General features: G+C 36.6%; 2 protein-coding genes across 3 annotated transcripts in view; both read right to left on the reverse strand.

The window, feature by feature from the left end:
- LOC131300548 (uncharacterized) overlaps positions 1 to 17068 on the reverse strand; it is a 58788-nt gene that overhangs the window by 1468 nt on the left and 40252 nt on the right. Inside the window, exons 2-4 of one of the 2 annotated variants that reach the window (XM_058326449.1) lie at positions 773 to 1055; positions 277 to 364; positions 40 to 110 (exon numbers count right to left, since the gene is read on the reverse strand). In XM_058326449.1, the coding sequence (XP_058182432.1) occupies positions 40 to 110; positions 277 to 364; positions 773 to 877 (264 nt within the window). In that variant the 5' untranslated portion in view covers positions 878 to 1055. Of the gene's footprint in view, positions 1 to 39; positions 111 to 276; positions 365 to 772; positions 1093 to 17068 lie in introns of those variants that run through there. The other variant, XM_058326448.1, reaches the window with a different exon arrangement.
- LOC131299619 (uncharacterized) lies at positions 7878 to 8583 on the reverse strand. Its single transcript, XM_058325204.1, has 2 exons — positions 8553 to 8583; positions 7878 to 8470 (listed from the first exon to the last, which is right to left on the reverse strand). Exons 1-2 carry the CDS (start codon positions 8581 to 8583, stop codon positions 7878 to 7880), a joined length of 624 nt encoding a protein of 207 aa, XP_058181187.1.

Raw genomic sequence — 17068 nt, forward strand, 5'->3', positions numbered from 1 at the left:
ACAAAACTCAACGAAACCAATACTGCAATTCCAACACACCTCATCCTCGTCTTCAAGAGTATGATATAATCCCGCGTCATACATAGCCCTCTTCCTCTGATCCGACAACACTGCAATTCCAACACAACAATTACTACTACCAACAACTCCATACAAGGATAGTATATATTTGAACAAATGACGCCACAAGTAACAACAATGTCCAGCAAATTTTGGGGAAAAAAAATCAACTGTATGAGAGAGAATATATTGAATTACAGCTCAATCATGATGTACCTGAATATGCTTCTTGAATTTGTTGAAATTTGTGTTTGGCCTCACCCAACAGAGACGGGCTTCTTGTCCATTTGTCAGGATGCCATTGCTGTACGGACGCATAGGAAAACGTTGAAAAAGATACCAACCAAAATTCGCATTAAGAATTCCAGCAAGAGTAATATGACAATGATATATTTCCAAAAATTTTGGCTCTAATAAGTGATAGATGAATCGTTTGACAAATAGAAAATTATGGACTTTTCTGATAAATGGTTAATGGATGTTATCTCCATAAAACAGTTCTGTTAAAACCCACGTTCGGAAAAAAACTGCAGGCGGTTTCAACAACTTATTTACCAATTTGTAGACAGATCTTACAACGGTAATGAAATTTGTTTATGCACAAGGCATTCCTAAGCAAGATTTCCCACGCGTGGCCTGCGCGCACCGATCCCTAGTATCTATTGTAAGAGCGAGAAAGGGAGAGGGAGAGTGAGAATGGTGTACTACGTACCATAGCAAGTTTGCGATAGGCACGGCGAATCTCTTTATCGGAGGAGTCCACGTTAACACCAAGAATTCCGTAATAGGAATCCGACCTCGGATCGGAGGTTTCCATCTCCGTCCCACACCAAATAATTAAACAGAGTGAGAAAAATCTCAAATCAACTACGTACGCCTTTGTGCCTTCAAAGTTGTTATTAGTCTCTGTTTGGGTTTGGGGTTCCACTATTCGATCGATAATCGATTGGGAAGATGATAATCTCCAGCTCGAGTAGTGAAAGCGAAATTGGTTCGACACACACACACACACATATATATATATATATATATATATATATATATATATATACAGTCAGGTTCCGGTGAGGGATCCCTTACTTTTTTAAAATGCGGGACTTTCCTTCCCGATTGAATTTCGATGATCCGAGCCGCTCAAAGTGATCAGAACGTGATTTTAAGGGTCCCCGCGAGAAATCAGCAAAAAAAAAGACCGGGAAGGGCTTCATCCGAGCAGTTTTCATTGAACGGTTCAAAAAAAACTGCTCGGATGAAGCCCTTCCCGGTCATTTTTTTTGCTGATTTCTCGCGGGGACCCTTAAAATCACGTTCTGCACACATTGAACGGTTCGGATTTTCAAAATTTGATCGGGAAATGAAAGTCCCTCATTTTAAAAAAATGAGGGATCCCTCACTTGATAATTTGTGTATATATATATAGTACTAGTACGATACGACAACATAGCTATGTATGGACGCGGACGGGGCGGTCGTTGGTGGGCCCCTCGGTGGCCAGAATCTCTTCCATTTTTTGGTTGAGAGAGAAAGATGGAAGAAAATACTATGAATAGTAAAATTTTCATCTCATTTTTTTTTTATTTTTTTATTTTTCTTTCCATTGATTCTAAACAGAGCCTAAGGTTTCGTTCTAGAACTAAAAATAAATAATTATTTTTTAAGAAAGCAATTTTAAATTGAAAATAATTTATTTACGCAAATAATTTTTCTAGTAATATGAATCTTATTTTATATCTTTTATTCGGTTTAAAAAAATAAAAAACAAATTATTTATATTATTTTTAAATTTAAAAATATAAAATAAATAAATATTTTTTTAAAAAGTATTCTGAAACAGGCCCAATCGTATCTATGGGGCAAAATGATTATCTAACCGAGAGTCGAGAATGTTCTGTGAAACGATTTTTTTGTGTTAGGGGAGATGACATCGTGACACGTGTGGGATAAATGTGAGGAGATATTTTGGGAGGAACGGTTGAGATATTCTTCTATCTTTTGTTTCAGAAAGTTCTCGTACCTTGGAGGGATTGACCACTAGATAATTTTTAAACCTACGAAACTCACTAGAAGTTTCGAGAGAATACAGAAACGAAAAGCTAAAACTAATTTGATGGGGTCACGACATTTGTTAATTTTTCAATATAGGCTAAAAACTGATCTCACCCCACACTAGCTGAATTAAAACCTAGTAAAATTAAATCAAGAATACAAGCTAAAACTCATATCCTCTTTATCACTGTATTCTTTCTTCGTCGCTTCATAGCTTACTCAATCACAGTCTTCACCAGTTTTTTCTCTCCTCTCTCTCTTTTGCAAACATCAACCGCTAAAGCAGCGATACAAATTTTATTTACTCCTCTAATTTATGTTGTGTATTCTAGGGTTATTAGGCACTGTTCCAAAAACCTTCTTAAAAAATAAACAGCTTATTTCATATTTTCAAATTAAAATTTTATTTTTTTATTTTTTTACACCGTATAATAGATCTCGATGAGATCTATTAAACAAGATCCATATTGATAGAAAAATTATTTGTGTAAATACATGATTTTTGAATTTGAAATTGTATTATTAAAAAATAAGTATTTATGGAGAGTTTTGGAACGGGACCTTAGTATCAAATGTATAGAATCTGAGAGAGATTGAAAAACTGGCATCATTTAAATAGAGTATATCAATTATAATGTATGAATAGTTTACATACACAGGAGTATCGTTCAAGGTGTAAAACATGAAGGTCCGATACCGAGGTTGGAGAATTGAATATATTTGGGATATTGATTGTTTGGGAATTGCACATATTTTGGTAGAAGTATTGATGCTTATGTATAACCCCATGTTTCATAACTCTTGGAGTCGCCATTGGTCACTCCCAATTTAGTTACAATTAAATTCTAGGGAAAATCTTCAATACACACCCTTTAAGGTGTGTACCATATGCACATATTGTGTGGTTCATACCTCATAAAAAAATTATTTGTAGGACCGATCATTCATAACATTTTATTTCGTATCGTAACTTTTATACTAAAAATTCGTAACTTTTATACTAAAAATTCGTAACTTTTCATCATATGATTCGTAACTTTTGAATAATACATTCATAACATTTTGGGAATCATAACATTTTAGTGTATTTCAATGAGGGTGCATATGATACACACCCAAATAAGGGGTGTGTATTGTAGCACTTCTATTGGCATTTTTGAAAATGAAAAAATCCTAGTCCCAGTAGAAATCCTCCAATGCCAATCAAATATAACGGGGATTGATGTTTACACTTCTTTTTTTATATTCACTTTTTTTTTTTTGTTTTTTAACAAAATAATACACACTTTCAACACACAAAAAAAACAAAAAATGGAGTGTGGCGCCATGGATATCAAAAAATGGAATGTAAATATCAATTCCCAATATAATTTAGAAACTAATATTTGTCATTGTCCCAAATTTCTCAATCCCACAGAAACCCCTAATGCTAAGCCAATAAAATTCAGAGAAACGATAAAGCTAAATCTCTAACGGTATACATTTTTTTGTTTATATTGTCCCTGCCCGAGATTCTCAAGTACAGATTCTCAAGTATTGTAATTTGTTGCCCGAGAAGTTGATCCGGGCTTCGAAGGTTCGGAAATAGGCCTGTCAATGGATCGGATCTGATTCGAAAAATTTGATTCGAATTCAATAACGTCGATCAGATAATCCGAATCCGGTAATCCAAATACAGATCAGATCGGATCGAATTAAATCCGTTATCAATCCGAATCAGAACTTTATTTTATTTTTTAAAAAGTAAATTTTTTATTTTGACAAAAAAAATGTTTAATAAGTTGTATTTTTATTTTTATTTTTTTAAAAAAAATTTCGGAAAATTTTTTTTTTTGCTAAAATTTTTGAAGTACAAAAGTTTTCATATCGGATTCGGATTCAGATTACCACTATCAGATTTGAGTCTTATCGGATTCGGGTCTTATTCAAATCAGTTGGATTCGGCCCATTGACAGGCCTATTCGGAAAGAGCGATTCCACCACCCATTGTGAATTGTGGAGATGCTACGGCTGTGCAAGAGCTATTTATTTAATGATTATTGTAAGGTCAATTATATCAAGATTCGACTTGCACATGCATTACGTGTGCCTTGATGCCTAGTTGATGATAATGGGATAATAAAAAAAAAATCTTTTATTTTTGGTGGTAAAAACTGGAAATTAAAGTATAAACTAGAGAAACAATATTATGGGATACGTTACCCTTGATTAGTTGATTATAAGCATACAATATGACCAACGGTGCCCTTCACCCTATCATGAGTTATCTCCATCTCCAAAATCTTACGTGCCTCCTGCTTGTCGGAATTCTAATCCTAAATTAATGGGTTGTCCCATGCGTAGGGCGGAGATCGACGTAGCACAATATCCGGTAAAATCGAAGTCGAATCCACAAAAACAGTGATGTGTGCTGACTAAAACCTCGGGTTGTTACTAATTTAACAGGCTCTTAGGTAGCCACCTCTTATCAATTGATTGGAAATAAATTAAGCTAAGTAATAACAAGTTCTTCTCGAGAATTAAAAAGGAGGCACGGTCGTAGGGTTCATAGCACCGCAACCAAGCTGGACTTATTTGCTCCATTCAGTGTTCTTAAAAATATTCGACTTTAGAGAGAAAAAGATACCCTGAAAGATGCGAACTTTAATGGTCACCGTTTACCTATGGGCAGCGGGGAATGAGTTTTGGACCCCCATTCCCCCGTTCACATGGGTTCCCACAATACCCGGATTCGTTTAAAGAATGTTCTTCATTAACCTAAAATTGCTTTTTTCATTATTTGAAAATAGGAGCAGTGCCCGGACTTGTCACGACGTGCTAATCGCCCCGTGACCCTACCTATACGACTACTCACTCATTGTTAAGCAAGAAACAAAAGAAACCCTAATTTCAAACATACTTCTATTACGTAAGATGAAAAATAAAAAAGAAATATCAACTAATCAAATACCAGTGAATAACTTTTATTAAAAAACAGAAATTAAAACTAATTATCGGAATGCGAGTAATTAAACAAAGCATCAAAACGTGAAGGGAAAACAGAAAAGAAAAGTCGAAAAAATGATCGCCTGTCAAAAAGTCTCCCCTTCGTGCACAACCCTCTCTTCTTTGTTCTGTTGTAATGCGTCCGTGGTAATCCCCCAATCCCAACAGTGGTCCTCTTTTTTTATCCTCCTGTAGCCAACTTTCCAAATACCCTATATTTCTCTCCTTTTAATTTTCAGCCCACAATTGCCTTGTCTGGGCACCTTCTTTTGTTTGGTCTAACTTTTGGTCAAACTAGTAAACTCATTGGTTCTGGGCCCACCAAGACATTTGCAACTAAATCGAATTATTTTGCCACCTATTAGCCCGTGGACTAATTAGTTCCGTGCAAAACATATGATCTTCAAACGGACATGCTTCCAACACCATATAATATTTTAATTCTGCACTTTCTGTACCAAATCCTTCAAATACCTACAATACATAAATTAAGCATTAAGCTCCAAATAATAATATAAATAGGACTTAACAAAGATAAATTAGGGGTGCTTATGTGAACATTTACGCGCCTATCATACCTCCTAACTTACACTTTGCTAGTCCCGAGCAAAGAAAACAAAATGTAACTAAAAAAAACAAATTAAAACCGATAGTTCTTTTAAACCCCCAGGCAACCCCAATAGGACGAGTGAAGTCTCGTGAGTGTTTTCAGTAGTGATCACCCACAAAACACCAAGAATCCTTTCATATAAAATCCGAAAAATCGTAAGACAGCTCAAAGATATCTCAACCAAAGAATATGAAACCATCGCAAAGAGATAACAAGCATTAGCAGTTCTAGATATTTCAAGTCATAAAAATAAGCATGGCACCTATACTCAGTGTGTGTGAACAAGGGCTTCAATCACAAGCAAAAAATAACTTAAAAATTTTTTCCAGACTGAGTCTCGACTTCAAATCTCACAGTATCATGCATTCAACAAATAAAATAACTCAAAACAAGGTGCATATTATATACTCTCAATATGTGCGGCCGAAAGTTATATAAATGAAAGCAAAATACTCTGCACATGATGACACGAAAAGAAAGCCCTATATAGCGGACACACGATCTTATGAACGGAATGACAAATATTGAAAACATTTTCTATCCATCAGTCCACAACCCATTGCCCTTAGGATCAAATAAGACTTCAATTCCGGTGATAGCGTTAGGTAAGAGAAAGTATTTCAAGGCTAGGTAAGAATTCAAGTGTCCGAGAATGACTTACAACAATTCACATAAGGCAACTATAATGATGTGTACCCTGTTTCTTTCAATTTTATTTACTTTCAATCCTTTTTTTTTTAAACTTCGCCATATCTCTCCTCCTAACTCTTTAATAAAATTTCACATTAAGAACAAATATTTCTCCTTTCACAATAATTTGGCGTCTCCCTTTTTGCTTTTTTTTTTTCTCTTCTTTTTTTTATGAAAAAGATCACCAATCAATAAAACTCAATTCTCACTACATTTGCCCTCTCTTCTAAATAATTCACATCCACATAATTAATTAAGCCTTCTCAAGACATAATATAGATGGTGGAGCTCAATAAGAAAAAGCGCTATGCATGAGGCTCAAATGATCTCACAAGAGATAAATGTATGAAAAGAAATAAACGAATCAGCTCAAGATATCAAAGATGACCTATAATCCTCTTCAAGGGGCAACATAACCATGCAACTTCCAAACCTAAGGCAATTTAAAATATTTCCAATACTTGACAACAAAAATAATGAGATCAACAATGAACATGCTCTTTCATGACAAACAAGAGTTTATTTGACACCACTCCAAGAAAAGGTAGACTCTAAGCTTACATGGGCATAAGTCTCCACAGGGCTGGCCCAAGGGTTTTTAATGCCCAAGGCCATAAAAAAAGTATGCCCTTAAAGAATTAATACTTAACAATTTTTACAGCGACAATCACAATACAAGAAAACCAAACCAATATAAAGTTCTACTAATTATTACATACGAACACAAAATACAAAGTCTTCAAATAGGCAAATACATATTATCTCAATAACACATAAGTGTCACTTGAATATTACTCGTCTTACATTTCTAGAAGTAAAACTATCAATTAAATTTGTATAATCCACCTATTTCACCAAGTCATTTTCAATTGATAGCATGGCTAATCCATTTAGTCTTTCTTGTGACATGGTTGATCGAAGGTAATTTTTGATCAACTTCAACTTTGAAAAATTTCTTTCTCCCATGGCAACACTAACCGGTATAGTAAAAAGCACTATATACGCATTCCATGCATTTGGAAAAGAGTTCGCCATAAGTTTAATAAAATTGAGCACATCAACTGATTTTTGCACTCATTTTGGCAATACTTGTTTCAAGCATTTCAACTCCACAAACAAATCTCTCCCATCAATATCGGAAACCCCACCATGCTTTAAAACATCTTCAAGGTTGGTACAAGGATTTTTCAAGCATTCATCACTCGAACTCGCCTTTTCCAAATCAAACAAGAATCCAAAATTTTTCTCATACACTTCAAATTGTTGGAACCTATCTTTGATGGAAGAAAGAGCTTTATCCACAATTACAAAGAAGTAATTCACTTTCATTGATTCTTCAGCAGAGTGTGTCACCTTATCCGTAACACCTTCATCAAATTGCTTCTTTCTTTGAATGATACGCTTTTCAACAAACTTAAGTTCAATCCCCATTTCATTCGCCATTTTGGTAGCATCAAAACCAACCTTTCTGTAGTTTTCAAAATAATCAAATAAGGTCTTTTAACTTCTCGATAGCAAGGTCTATGCACATGTCTTCACTTTGAAGAAACTTGCTCACAATGTTAACAGCAAACAACAACTTGTACCAAATAGCCATGGCAAACAAGAACTCAAAATTCTCAAGTTCGTTCTTTGCAAGAGATTTAGCTTCACTTTGTGCTATCGACTCTGTCGTGTCGTTTGCGTCTACCAAAGCATCTTTTAGTTTTGAGGGATGGTATGTTATTGACTTGATGCTTTCAATACGACTTTCCCAACGTATTTGTGACAATGTCTTAAGCGTGAGACCCTTCACATCTTTCAAATTGTCTTTTAAAATTGCCCACCGTTGGGTTGAAGAGGAAAACAACACATATAGACGTTGTACCACTTCGAAAAATATTTTTGCTTTAGAATAAGAGTTGGCCATATTACAAAGAACAAAATTGAGACTATGCCAACCACATAACATATAGAATGCTCTTGAATTTACTTCAAGTACCCTTGTTTGCACACCCTTATTTTTTCCTTTCATGTTGGAGCCATTATCATAACCTTGTCCCTTTAAGTCACCAATATCAAGTTGAAGGCTAACTAATACTTCTTAAAGTGAACAAAATAGTCTCAATCCCATCGTGTCATCCACCTTCAAAAATTCTAAAAAGAACTCACTCACACTCACCTCTATTGGACTTGTAGAAATATCCACACATCATACGACAAGGGACATTTGTTCTTCATGACTTACATCCGGGGTACAATCAAGTATAATTGAATAATATTTAGCGTTTTTGATTGTTGCAACAATTTTACTCTTCACTTCCACTGCTAACATATGTATCAACTCGTTCTGAATTTTGTGACTGAGATAATGGTTATGAATCTCACCATTTTCAATTCGCCTCAAGTGCTTTTGCATTACTAGATCAAATTTTCCAATCATTTGAATAAAATATTAAAAAAATTCTTTTTTGGTAAATCTTCTCATTTTCTGCACGAAATAGTAGATTATTCTGCGCAAGTGCTTCCACAAGAGCAATTTCTCTCAGTAATACCCCTCTCCAATGTTCCCTCTCTTTAATGACTCGTTCTTGAACACTTTTGTCAATTGTTTGATTCTTCTAAAATCTTCTTTCCAACTCAATCCATTTGTTCATGCAAGTGAGGTGCTCTCAATTAGTTTTATGACCTTTAAGCCTATCACCAATATTTTTCCAGTTTTGAAATCTATTATTAGCCAATCGAGTCTTGTTTCCTTCATTCTTGAATAATTTGTAACAAAAGCAAAATATTTTATTCAAAGCCTCCGAGTATACTAATCATTTTCTATCATGTTTTCCTCCATTGGGTAAATGGCGAGCATAGTGCAACAGAAGATAAATGTATACTCTTCTCATTATCATCCGTAGGAAAGGCATCACCATTTCTTCTTACGGGACCTCTTTGAAGCAATAAATCCCTTAATTTTTGATCCATGTTATCCCAATTACATGGATCATTGATGTTCACAAGAGCGCATTCAATATTTAAGTCTTCATTTTGATTGACATTCCTGGAACTTTCATTACTGCTCTCATTGATACATTGATAGGCTTCCTCACCCCCCAAATCCTCACTTTCTTCTTTTACTTGTTCTTCATTCACCAAGTTTTCAGCGACATCAATCACCAAATTTTTATGTTCTTCAACTGAGCTTTGTACATTTTCGTTGCTTGAAAAGAACTTTTTAATAGCTCCTTTTTGAGAATTTATTAATACTTCTGTCTTTTGTTTCTTTATTCTTTTCTGATGACCAGATAGTTGATGTTTAGGCATGATGCACCTAAGTAGAAATTAAAAAAAAAGGCTTATAACATTATTATTAATGATGCACTAACCGATAATTAGATAAATAAGATATTTTTAAATTTAAGCACACCAACCAATATCAATTAAATTAGCACAAAACTAAGCACCACCAGCTAGGGCTCTGCATTTAACAACATAAGTACAAATCTAAGCACCACCAGTCAGGGCTCTGCATTTAACAACATACGTACAAATCTAAGCACCACTAGCCAGAGCTCTGCATAATAATGGCATACTTACCGATTTGAAGTCTCGCAAGTCACAAGTGAATGAGCGATATACTCTAAGACTCCGCAATGTGTATTATACTAGTATGTACTGGTCCTGCATTTCAATTTTCAATAAGCTCAAATCAAGTGAAGAATACAAAAAGCCATAATATTACTATCACTACTCAGCTGAACTTGATAAAAAAAAAGGCCCTAATATCACACAACGTGGCTTGTGCAAAACAAACCCACAAAGGTACAAACTTTAGTCTGTAAATTTGTTTTATAGTAAAACATTTCCTAAGAATACCATTACAGGAGTAGTTCATAACATTCACTAAGACCCAAAAAACCCAAACAATAAAAATAGAGGAAAACAGAGAGGGAGAGAGGGGTTGTATTACGTGATGATTAATTCCTTACCAGTTTCTGATGGAGAACAACTGAAGAGTGAACTATCTTGAAGAGAGAAGTAAGCACGAAAAGAAACAGAAATTCTAAAAATAAAAAAAAAAACCTCAAAGTCTCAAACACAGTGTCCTTCCCAGTTCACCCTTCGTTTGGTGAAAGTGATATCACCAACAGACACTACATGAAAAATGGAAATTGGTGACGAAATTTAATTTCGTCACTGTTTTGACAACTTCCATGACAAAAAAATTTCGTCACCAATTATACTTGTTTAGCGATGAAAAAAATATTTTCGTCACCAAAGGTACCCATTTGGTGACGAAATACATTTTTCGTCGCCGAAAGCTTAAAAAAGGTGACGAATTTATTTTTCGTTGCCAAAGAGAGCAATTTAGTAATGAAATATTTATTTCGTCACCAAATGCTTAACTTTGGTGACAAAAAATAATTTCTTCACCATTTTAACTCTTTTAGCAACAAAAAATATATTTCTTCTTCAAATGGGTACCTTTCGTGAAGAAATTTATGAATTGCGCTTTGTCACTAAATGTATTTCGGACATAACTCTTCACTAAAAACTCCAATTGAGATAATTCAAATTGGATTTGAACAATAACTCAATTGCCTACAATTTTCATGTTTATCAAAATTGCTAATTTTAATGTTTAAAGGTTCAAAATTACATTCGAAATATATTTTCATGTTAAATATATGTGTTATATATTAGATATTTCAACTAGTTACTGAAAATTATGTGTGGTGCAGTTGGTAACAACTTGTGCAAAAAACTCAAGTGACTCGGGTTCGAAACCCAGCAGGAGCAAGAAAGAAGGATTTTTTTCCCATATGAAAAAATCTTTTGCAACGAAAAATGTCGTCACCGATGTGACCCATTAGTGACGAATTTTTTCATCGCCAAAAGGAATAATTGATGACAAAAAATTTCATCATCAAAAAGCACAATAAGCGAGGAAAAAAATTTGGTCACCAATTATTCACTTTTTGGAGACGAAATATTTCGTCAACAAAAGGCACTATAGATGACGAAAAATAGATTTCGTCACCAGGTAGGAATCCTCGACAACCTTTAGTTGACAAATTTTTTTCGTCACCTATATTATTTGTGACGAAAAACATGCAATTTGTGACGATTTTCATTCGTCACCAAATTGAATTTTTCTTATAGTGAGACGTGAGAGAATCGATCGTCTTCAATTTCAGGGCAAAATGTGAGAGAATCGATCTTTCGTTCATTCAAATCGTTCGTTCTTCATTTTATATTTTTTTTGTTTGACAGTGAGACTATTAGAGAAAGGCTTTGAATTAAAGACCATTTAGATCTCTTATTTATAAAAAGGCCACCGAGCATTTTTTGGGCTCTTATTGGATCTATGTGGGCCACAACAGGTTTTTAATTGGAATGGGCCTTTTTTTTTCCTTCTATAGGGCCAAAAAAGACTTCTACTCAAGCCCAAATAGAAAAATTAGTGGAGTGTTCTAAAATTTGGCCTTTTTGAGATGCCCAAGACCCAGGCCTCTTGGGCCTTGGGGTTGGGCCGGCCCTGAGTCTCCACTAAACAAGCCATCGAAAATTTTTAAATCATAATTCACAAGCAACCAAAACCCAAATTAGCGTGAAGTGCAAAAGTGCTAAAAATGAATGCCATGACCAATTCTTCGCGACAAACTAGCAAAAAGAACTACTATGCCACCATACTATCAAAACAATGACTATCACATCTCGAACTCAATCAACCAAGAGCCAATCGATCTCAACAGTCTTCAAGTCTCATGCAAAAAAAATTCCACCATTTTTTCTCCTTTTTTTGATTAAATCTAACAAAATAAAGAACAAAGTGACCTCTCCCCCAACTTGAACTATTCAATGTCTGCATTGAAAGCATAAAAAATAAAGATAAGACGTAAATGTAAAAGAGATGAGAGATATCACCTCAAAAAGGAGGACTAAGCAAAGTAAACTATAGAGAGAGAGACGCCTCAACTTGGATCGAACAACCTGCAAAATGTTAACCTCCAAGACAGCAAGAAAAATAACTAAGAAATAAAATGAAATACAAAAATCCGTCCACTTTTTTCACGCGAAAGACACGGGTACTACTTTTCTCCCTGGCCAAAGACTGTGGTTCTCTATTTTGGTGGAAGGACAGTATGCATAGGATTCAACGATATATTGAAAAGTGGTGCTATCATCTACTAAGCTGTCACTCCCTCAGGGGCTGCCAAATTCCTTACCGACTACTCTGTTTGTGAAGCAATCTCCACAGAGTTGGACATTAAAGTCAGATGGTTCAGACAGAATTCTTGCTGCTAACTACGTGTCTGCCGTCAGACCCAACCTCCTAAGTATTACATACATAGCTTTGACCAGGTCGCTATACCAGACCGTTCCAAATCTTCACGCGATCAATGTGTCATACTTTTCTCCCTATCCCTTGCCGATGGGCAAAGAACGAGTGGCTATACAAGACCAGTATGTGATTTTTTATTTTGATTTTCAGTTGTCTTTATTTTTTTTTCTTCTTTTTTTAACAAGAAATAAAAGAACAACGATACATAAACGAGAAATAAAAGAACAACTATACATAGAATGTGTCAAAACTCAGAGCCCCTATTAGAAAAACTAATTAAAACTCTATGTCACTGACACAAAATTGCCCTTACTAACCGGAGCTGGGCAAACAATTCTTATTTTAATAACGGCGTGCGAAGCTATAAAACCCAAGTCAATGATGGGTACCGCTATCGCTTGGAGCCGGATCCATTTCTCAGTGAAGAGAGTGGTACGCAAAAGCTACCCGTCAGAACTTAAGACAATGGGGCGCCTAGCGGCTCAAGAACTGAGTTCCAAGCGGCGCCACACACATCCTCGACTGCAAGTATCTCCATCAAACTCCCTACCTTTGGAGAATCTAAGAATGTCGTCTCCTCGGCGGTTAAGGCTATCTCGAGAAGATCTTTATACAAAATACTATCGACATGCTCTTGCACCAGCATGTCGATCAAACTTACCTCATACACCTCCTCATCACCCTTGACTCAGCTATCCACATTAAACACATTCACCTCCATTTTCAAGTCCCCAAATGACAATTGGACTTGTCCAGTTTTACAGTTCATGACGGCACTGAAAGTGGCTAGGAAAGGACGGCTAAGGATGATAGGGTTTTTTCGAAGACCTCCGGTATCGGGCACGTATCCAGGACAATGAAGTCGACTGGAAAAAGGAACTCACCCACCTAAATCAAAACATCCTCCACCACCCCCTTTGGAACTCTCACACTCCGGTCAGCCAACTCTAGCATGACCGGTGTGGCTCGCAGATCGCCTAGGCCAAGCTTCAGGTATACTGAATATGGGAGCAAGTTGACACTTGCTCCTAAATCCAGCAAAGCCTTATCAAACTTCTGGCCTGCGATAGCTATAGGAATGGTGGGATAACCAGGGTCTTTACTCTTGATTGGGATATCGGCCCGGAGAATGGAAGTCACCTGCTTCATCAGGAGCACTTTGTCCTAACTTTTAGTCCTCTATTTTGAAGTACACAGATCCTTCAAAACCTTCGCAAACTAAGGAATGGCGTCAATGGCCTCCATTAAGGAGATAGCAAACTGAACTTTCTTGAATAACTCAAGCATTTGAAAGTTTACATTGACCTTAGGTTTCGCCACCAAGCGATTGGGATATGGAGCAATGGGTGGCGACGGAGTCGTGGGGGCTGCAGGAGCAGGCACCACACTTCAGAAGACTATGGCTCTCTCTCTTCCTCTGGAACACTTCCCGAGTTTGGACGAACTATTGGTGCAGCTACCAGCACCGGGGGTGGAGCCGATTTCTACTTGGGGGGAATATCTTTGTCGATCACCTTCCCACTTCTGAGAGTGGCGATTGTCTTAGCCTCCTCCAGATTGGGATTCAAATTGCTAGGGCCAGAAGTATCGCCCACAAAATGAGTACCGGAGGCATTGACTTGAGATTGAGAGGGAAACCTTCCCCTCTCCTGCTGGACTTATCCAACTGTCATCAGCAACGGCGCCAAAAATGCTTGGCGGAATCATAGTCCTAAATTAATGGGTTGCCCTAAGCATAGGGTAGAGATCGACGTAGCATAATATCCGATAAGACCGGAGTCAAATCTACAGAGACAGTGATATATGCTGACTAAAAACTCAGGTTGTTACTAATTTAACGGGCTCTTAGGTAGCCACCCCTTGTCGATTGATTGAGATTAATTTAAGCTAATTAATAATAAGTTCTTCTCGAGAAATAAAAAGGAGGCACGGTCGTAGGGTTCATAGTACTCGCAACCAAGCCGGACTTATTTGCTCCATTCAGTGTTCTTAAAAACGTTCGACTTTAGAGAGAAAAAGATACCCCGAAACATTCGAACATTAATGGTCACCGTTTACTCATGCATAGTGAGGAATGAGTTTTGGACTCCCATTCTTTTGTTCACATGAGCTCCAACAATACCCGAGTTCATTTAACGAATGTTCTTCATTAACCTAAAATTGCTTTTTTTTTTTTCATTGTTTGAAAATAGGACCAGTGTCCGAACTTGTCACGGCATACTAATCGCCCCGTGACCTTACCTATACGACTACTCACTCATTGTTAAGTAAGAAACAAAAGAAACCCTATTTTGAAACATGCTTCTACTACGTGAGAGGAAAAATAAACAAGAAATATAAATTAATCAAATATCAGCGAATAACTTTTATTAAAAACAGAAATTAAAACTAGTTACCAGAGTGTGAGTAATTGAACAAGCATCAAAACGTGAAGGGAGAAGAGAAAAGAAAAGTCAAAAAATTGATCGGCTATCGAAAAGTCTCCCCTTCGTGCGCAGCCCTCTCTTCTTTGTTTTGTTGTAATGCGTCCGTGGTAATCCCCTAATCCCAACCGTGGTCCTCTTTTTATATCCTATAGTAGCCGACTTTCTAAATACCCTATATTTCTCTCCTTTTAATTTCCAGCCCACAATTGCCTTGTCAGGGCACCTTCTTTTGTTTGGTCTAACTTTTGGTCAAACTAGTAAACCCATTAGTTCTGGGTCCACCAAGACATGTGCAAACTAAGTAGAATTGTTTTGCCACCTATCAGTCCGTGGACTAATTAGTTCCGTGCTAAACATATGACCTTCAAACGGACTTGCTTCCAACACTGTATAATATTTTCATTTCGCACTTTTTGTACCAAATACATACAATACACAAATTAAGCATTAAGCTGCAAATAATAATATAAATAGGACTTAACAAAGATAAATTAGGGGCACTTATGTGAACATTTACGCGCTTATCACCTCCCCGAGGTCTTTCATCTCGAATTCCCAACTCAGCTGAATCTTCAACCTGTTTATCTCCACCTGACTTTTACATGCGATCAGCATCATCATCGACATATAAAAGTAAATAAATAAAGGACTTATCTACAAGCTTTTTGAAATATGCACAATGATAAAATTGGCTCTGAGTGTATTTCTAACTTAATATGAAGCTATCAAAACATTTATACCACTAATGCGACGACTGAGACATATCAACACGAAAACCATTAAGTTGAGACATATCAATCTGTTCCTCCAAATTACCATGAAGGAAAGTAGTTTTAACATCTAACTGAGCCAACTCCAAATCAAATTGAGCTACCAAAGCTAGCAAAATACTAATTGAAGCATATTTCACAATAGGAGAAAATTCCTCATTGTAGTCAATTCCTTCCTTTTGTGCGTAGCCCTTGGCTACCAGCCTAGCTATGAAGCGAATGCCACCCTTCCATGTTGACTCTTCCTTCTTGGTGTCGACCCACTTACAACCAATCTCCTTCTTTCCTTTCAGAAGCGGCACCAAATCCCATGTCTGATTGTTATGAAGAGAAACTATCTCCTCACCCAGTGCTTTCTTCCACTCTCCAATTTCTGGACTACCCATAGCTTCCTTGAAAGTGGACGAGATATCAACATCTATAACCGGCAATGCATAGGCAACCATAGCAACATACCTTGCGGGTACGCAGACGACCAGTCTGGATTGATATGTTGTAACAGAATCTTTCTACTGTTGCTGCTGCGATGAACTATCTACTGGAACTTCAGCCTCAATCGTATCACTGTCATCTGATTCAACCCCACTGTCTTCTTCAACTAACTAAACCGGATCTTGAGGAACCACTGAGGTCTCTAACTCTTCCTATTTTTGAGCAATTTTATTACCCATAACCGGCATAGGTGGCTTGAACATCTCAGATTCATTGAAGGTCACGTCGGGACAAATTAATGATCGTCTTCTTTGAATTGAGACACCATAAATGATATCCACTTTGGTTTCCTAACATGATAATAAGCAGGGCAAACAAAAATGTGCAAGAAATCATAATCTGATGCAAGTTTACCTTACCATACCTCCAATGGCGTTTTACCCCCAAGTGCAACAGATGGCTAACGGTTGACCAAATGACATGCATATGTCATTGTTTCAGCCCAGTACTATCTACCCAAACCAGAAGTTGATAGCATACACCACACGTTGTCTAGCAAAGTATGGTTCATCCTCTCTGCTATAAACACTGGATTTTACCCACCCATATTTTTCTATCTCAGAGAAGCAGGAACGTTAGTGCCTGTCATGCTGGCATTGTTGACCTAAGAAGGAAAACTAAGTTTCCCAATGGGGGCTAAAGTTCCCCGATGGGGGCTAAACGGTGCCAAATG

This window comes from Rhododendron vialii, chromosome 9a (assembly GCF_030253575.1).
Source record: "Rhododendron vialii isolate Sample 1 chromosome 9a, ASM3025357v1".
Lineage (NCBI taxonomy): Eukaryota > Viridiplantae > Streptophyta > Magnoliopsida > Ericales > Ericaceae > Rhododendron > Rhododendron vialii.

Bases quoted from the DNA above. Each gene is read 5' to 3' on its own strand.
- LOC131299619 (XM_058325204.1), bottom strand. From the start codon at position 8,583: ATGTGTGGATATTTCTACAAGTCCAATAGAG. The intron at 8,471-8,552 runs GTGAGTGTGAGT...CACTTTAAGAAG, and splicing joins TTTCTACAAGTCCAATAGAG to TATTAGTTAGCCTTCAACTT.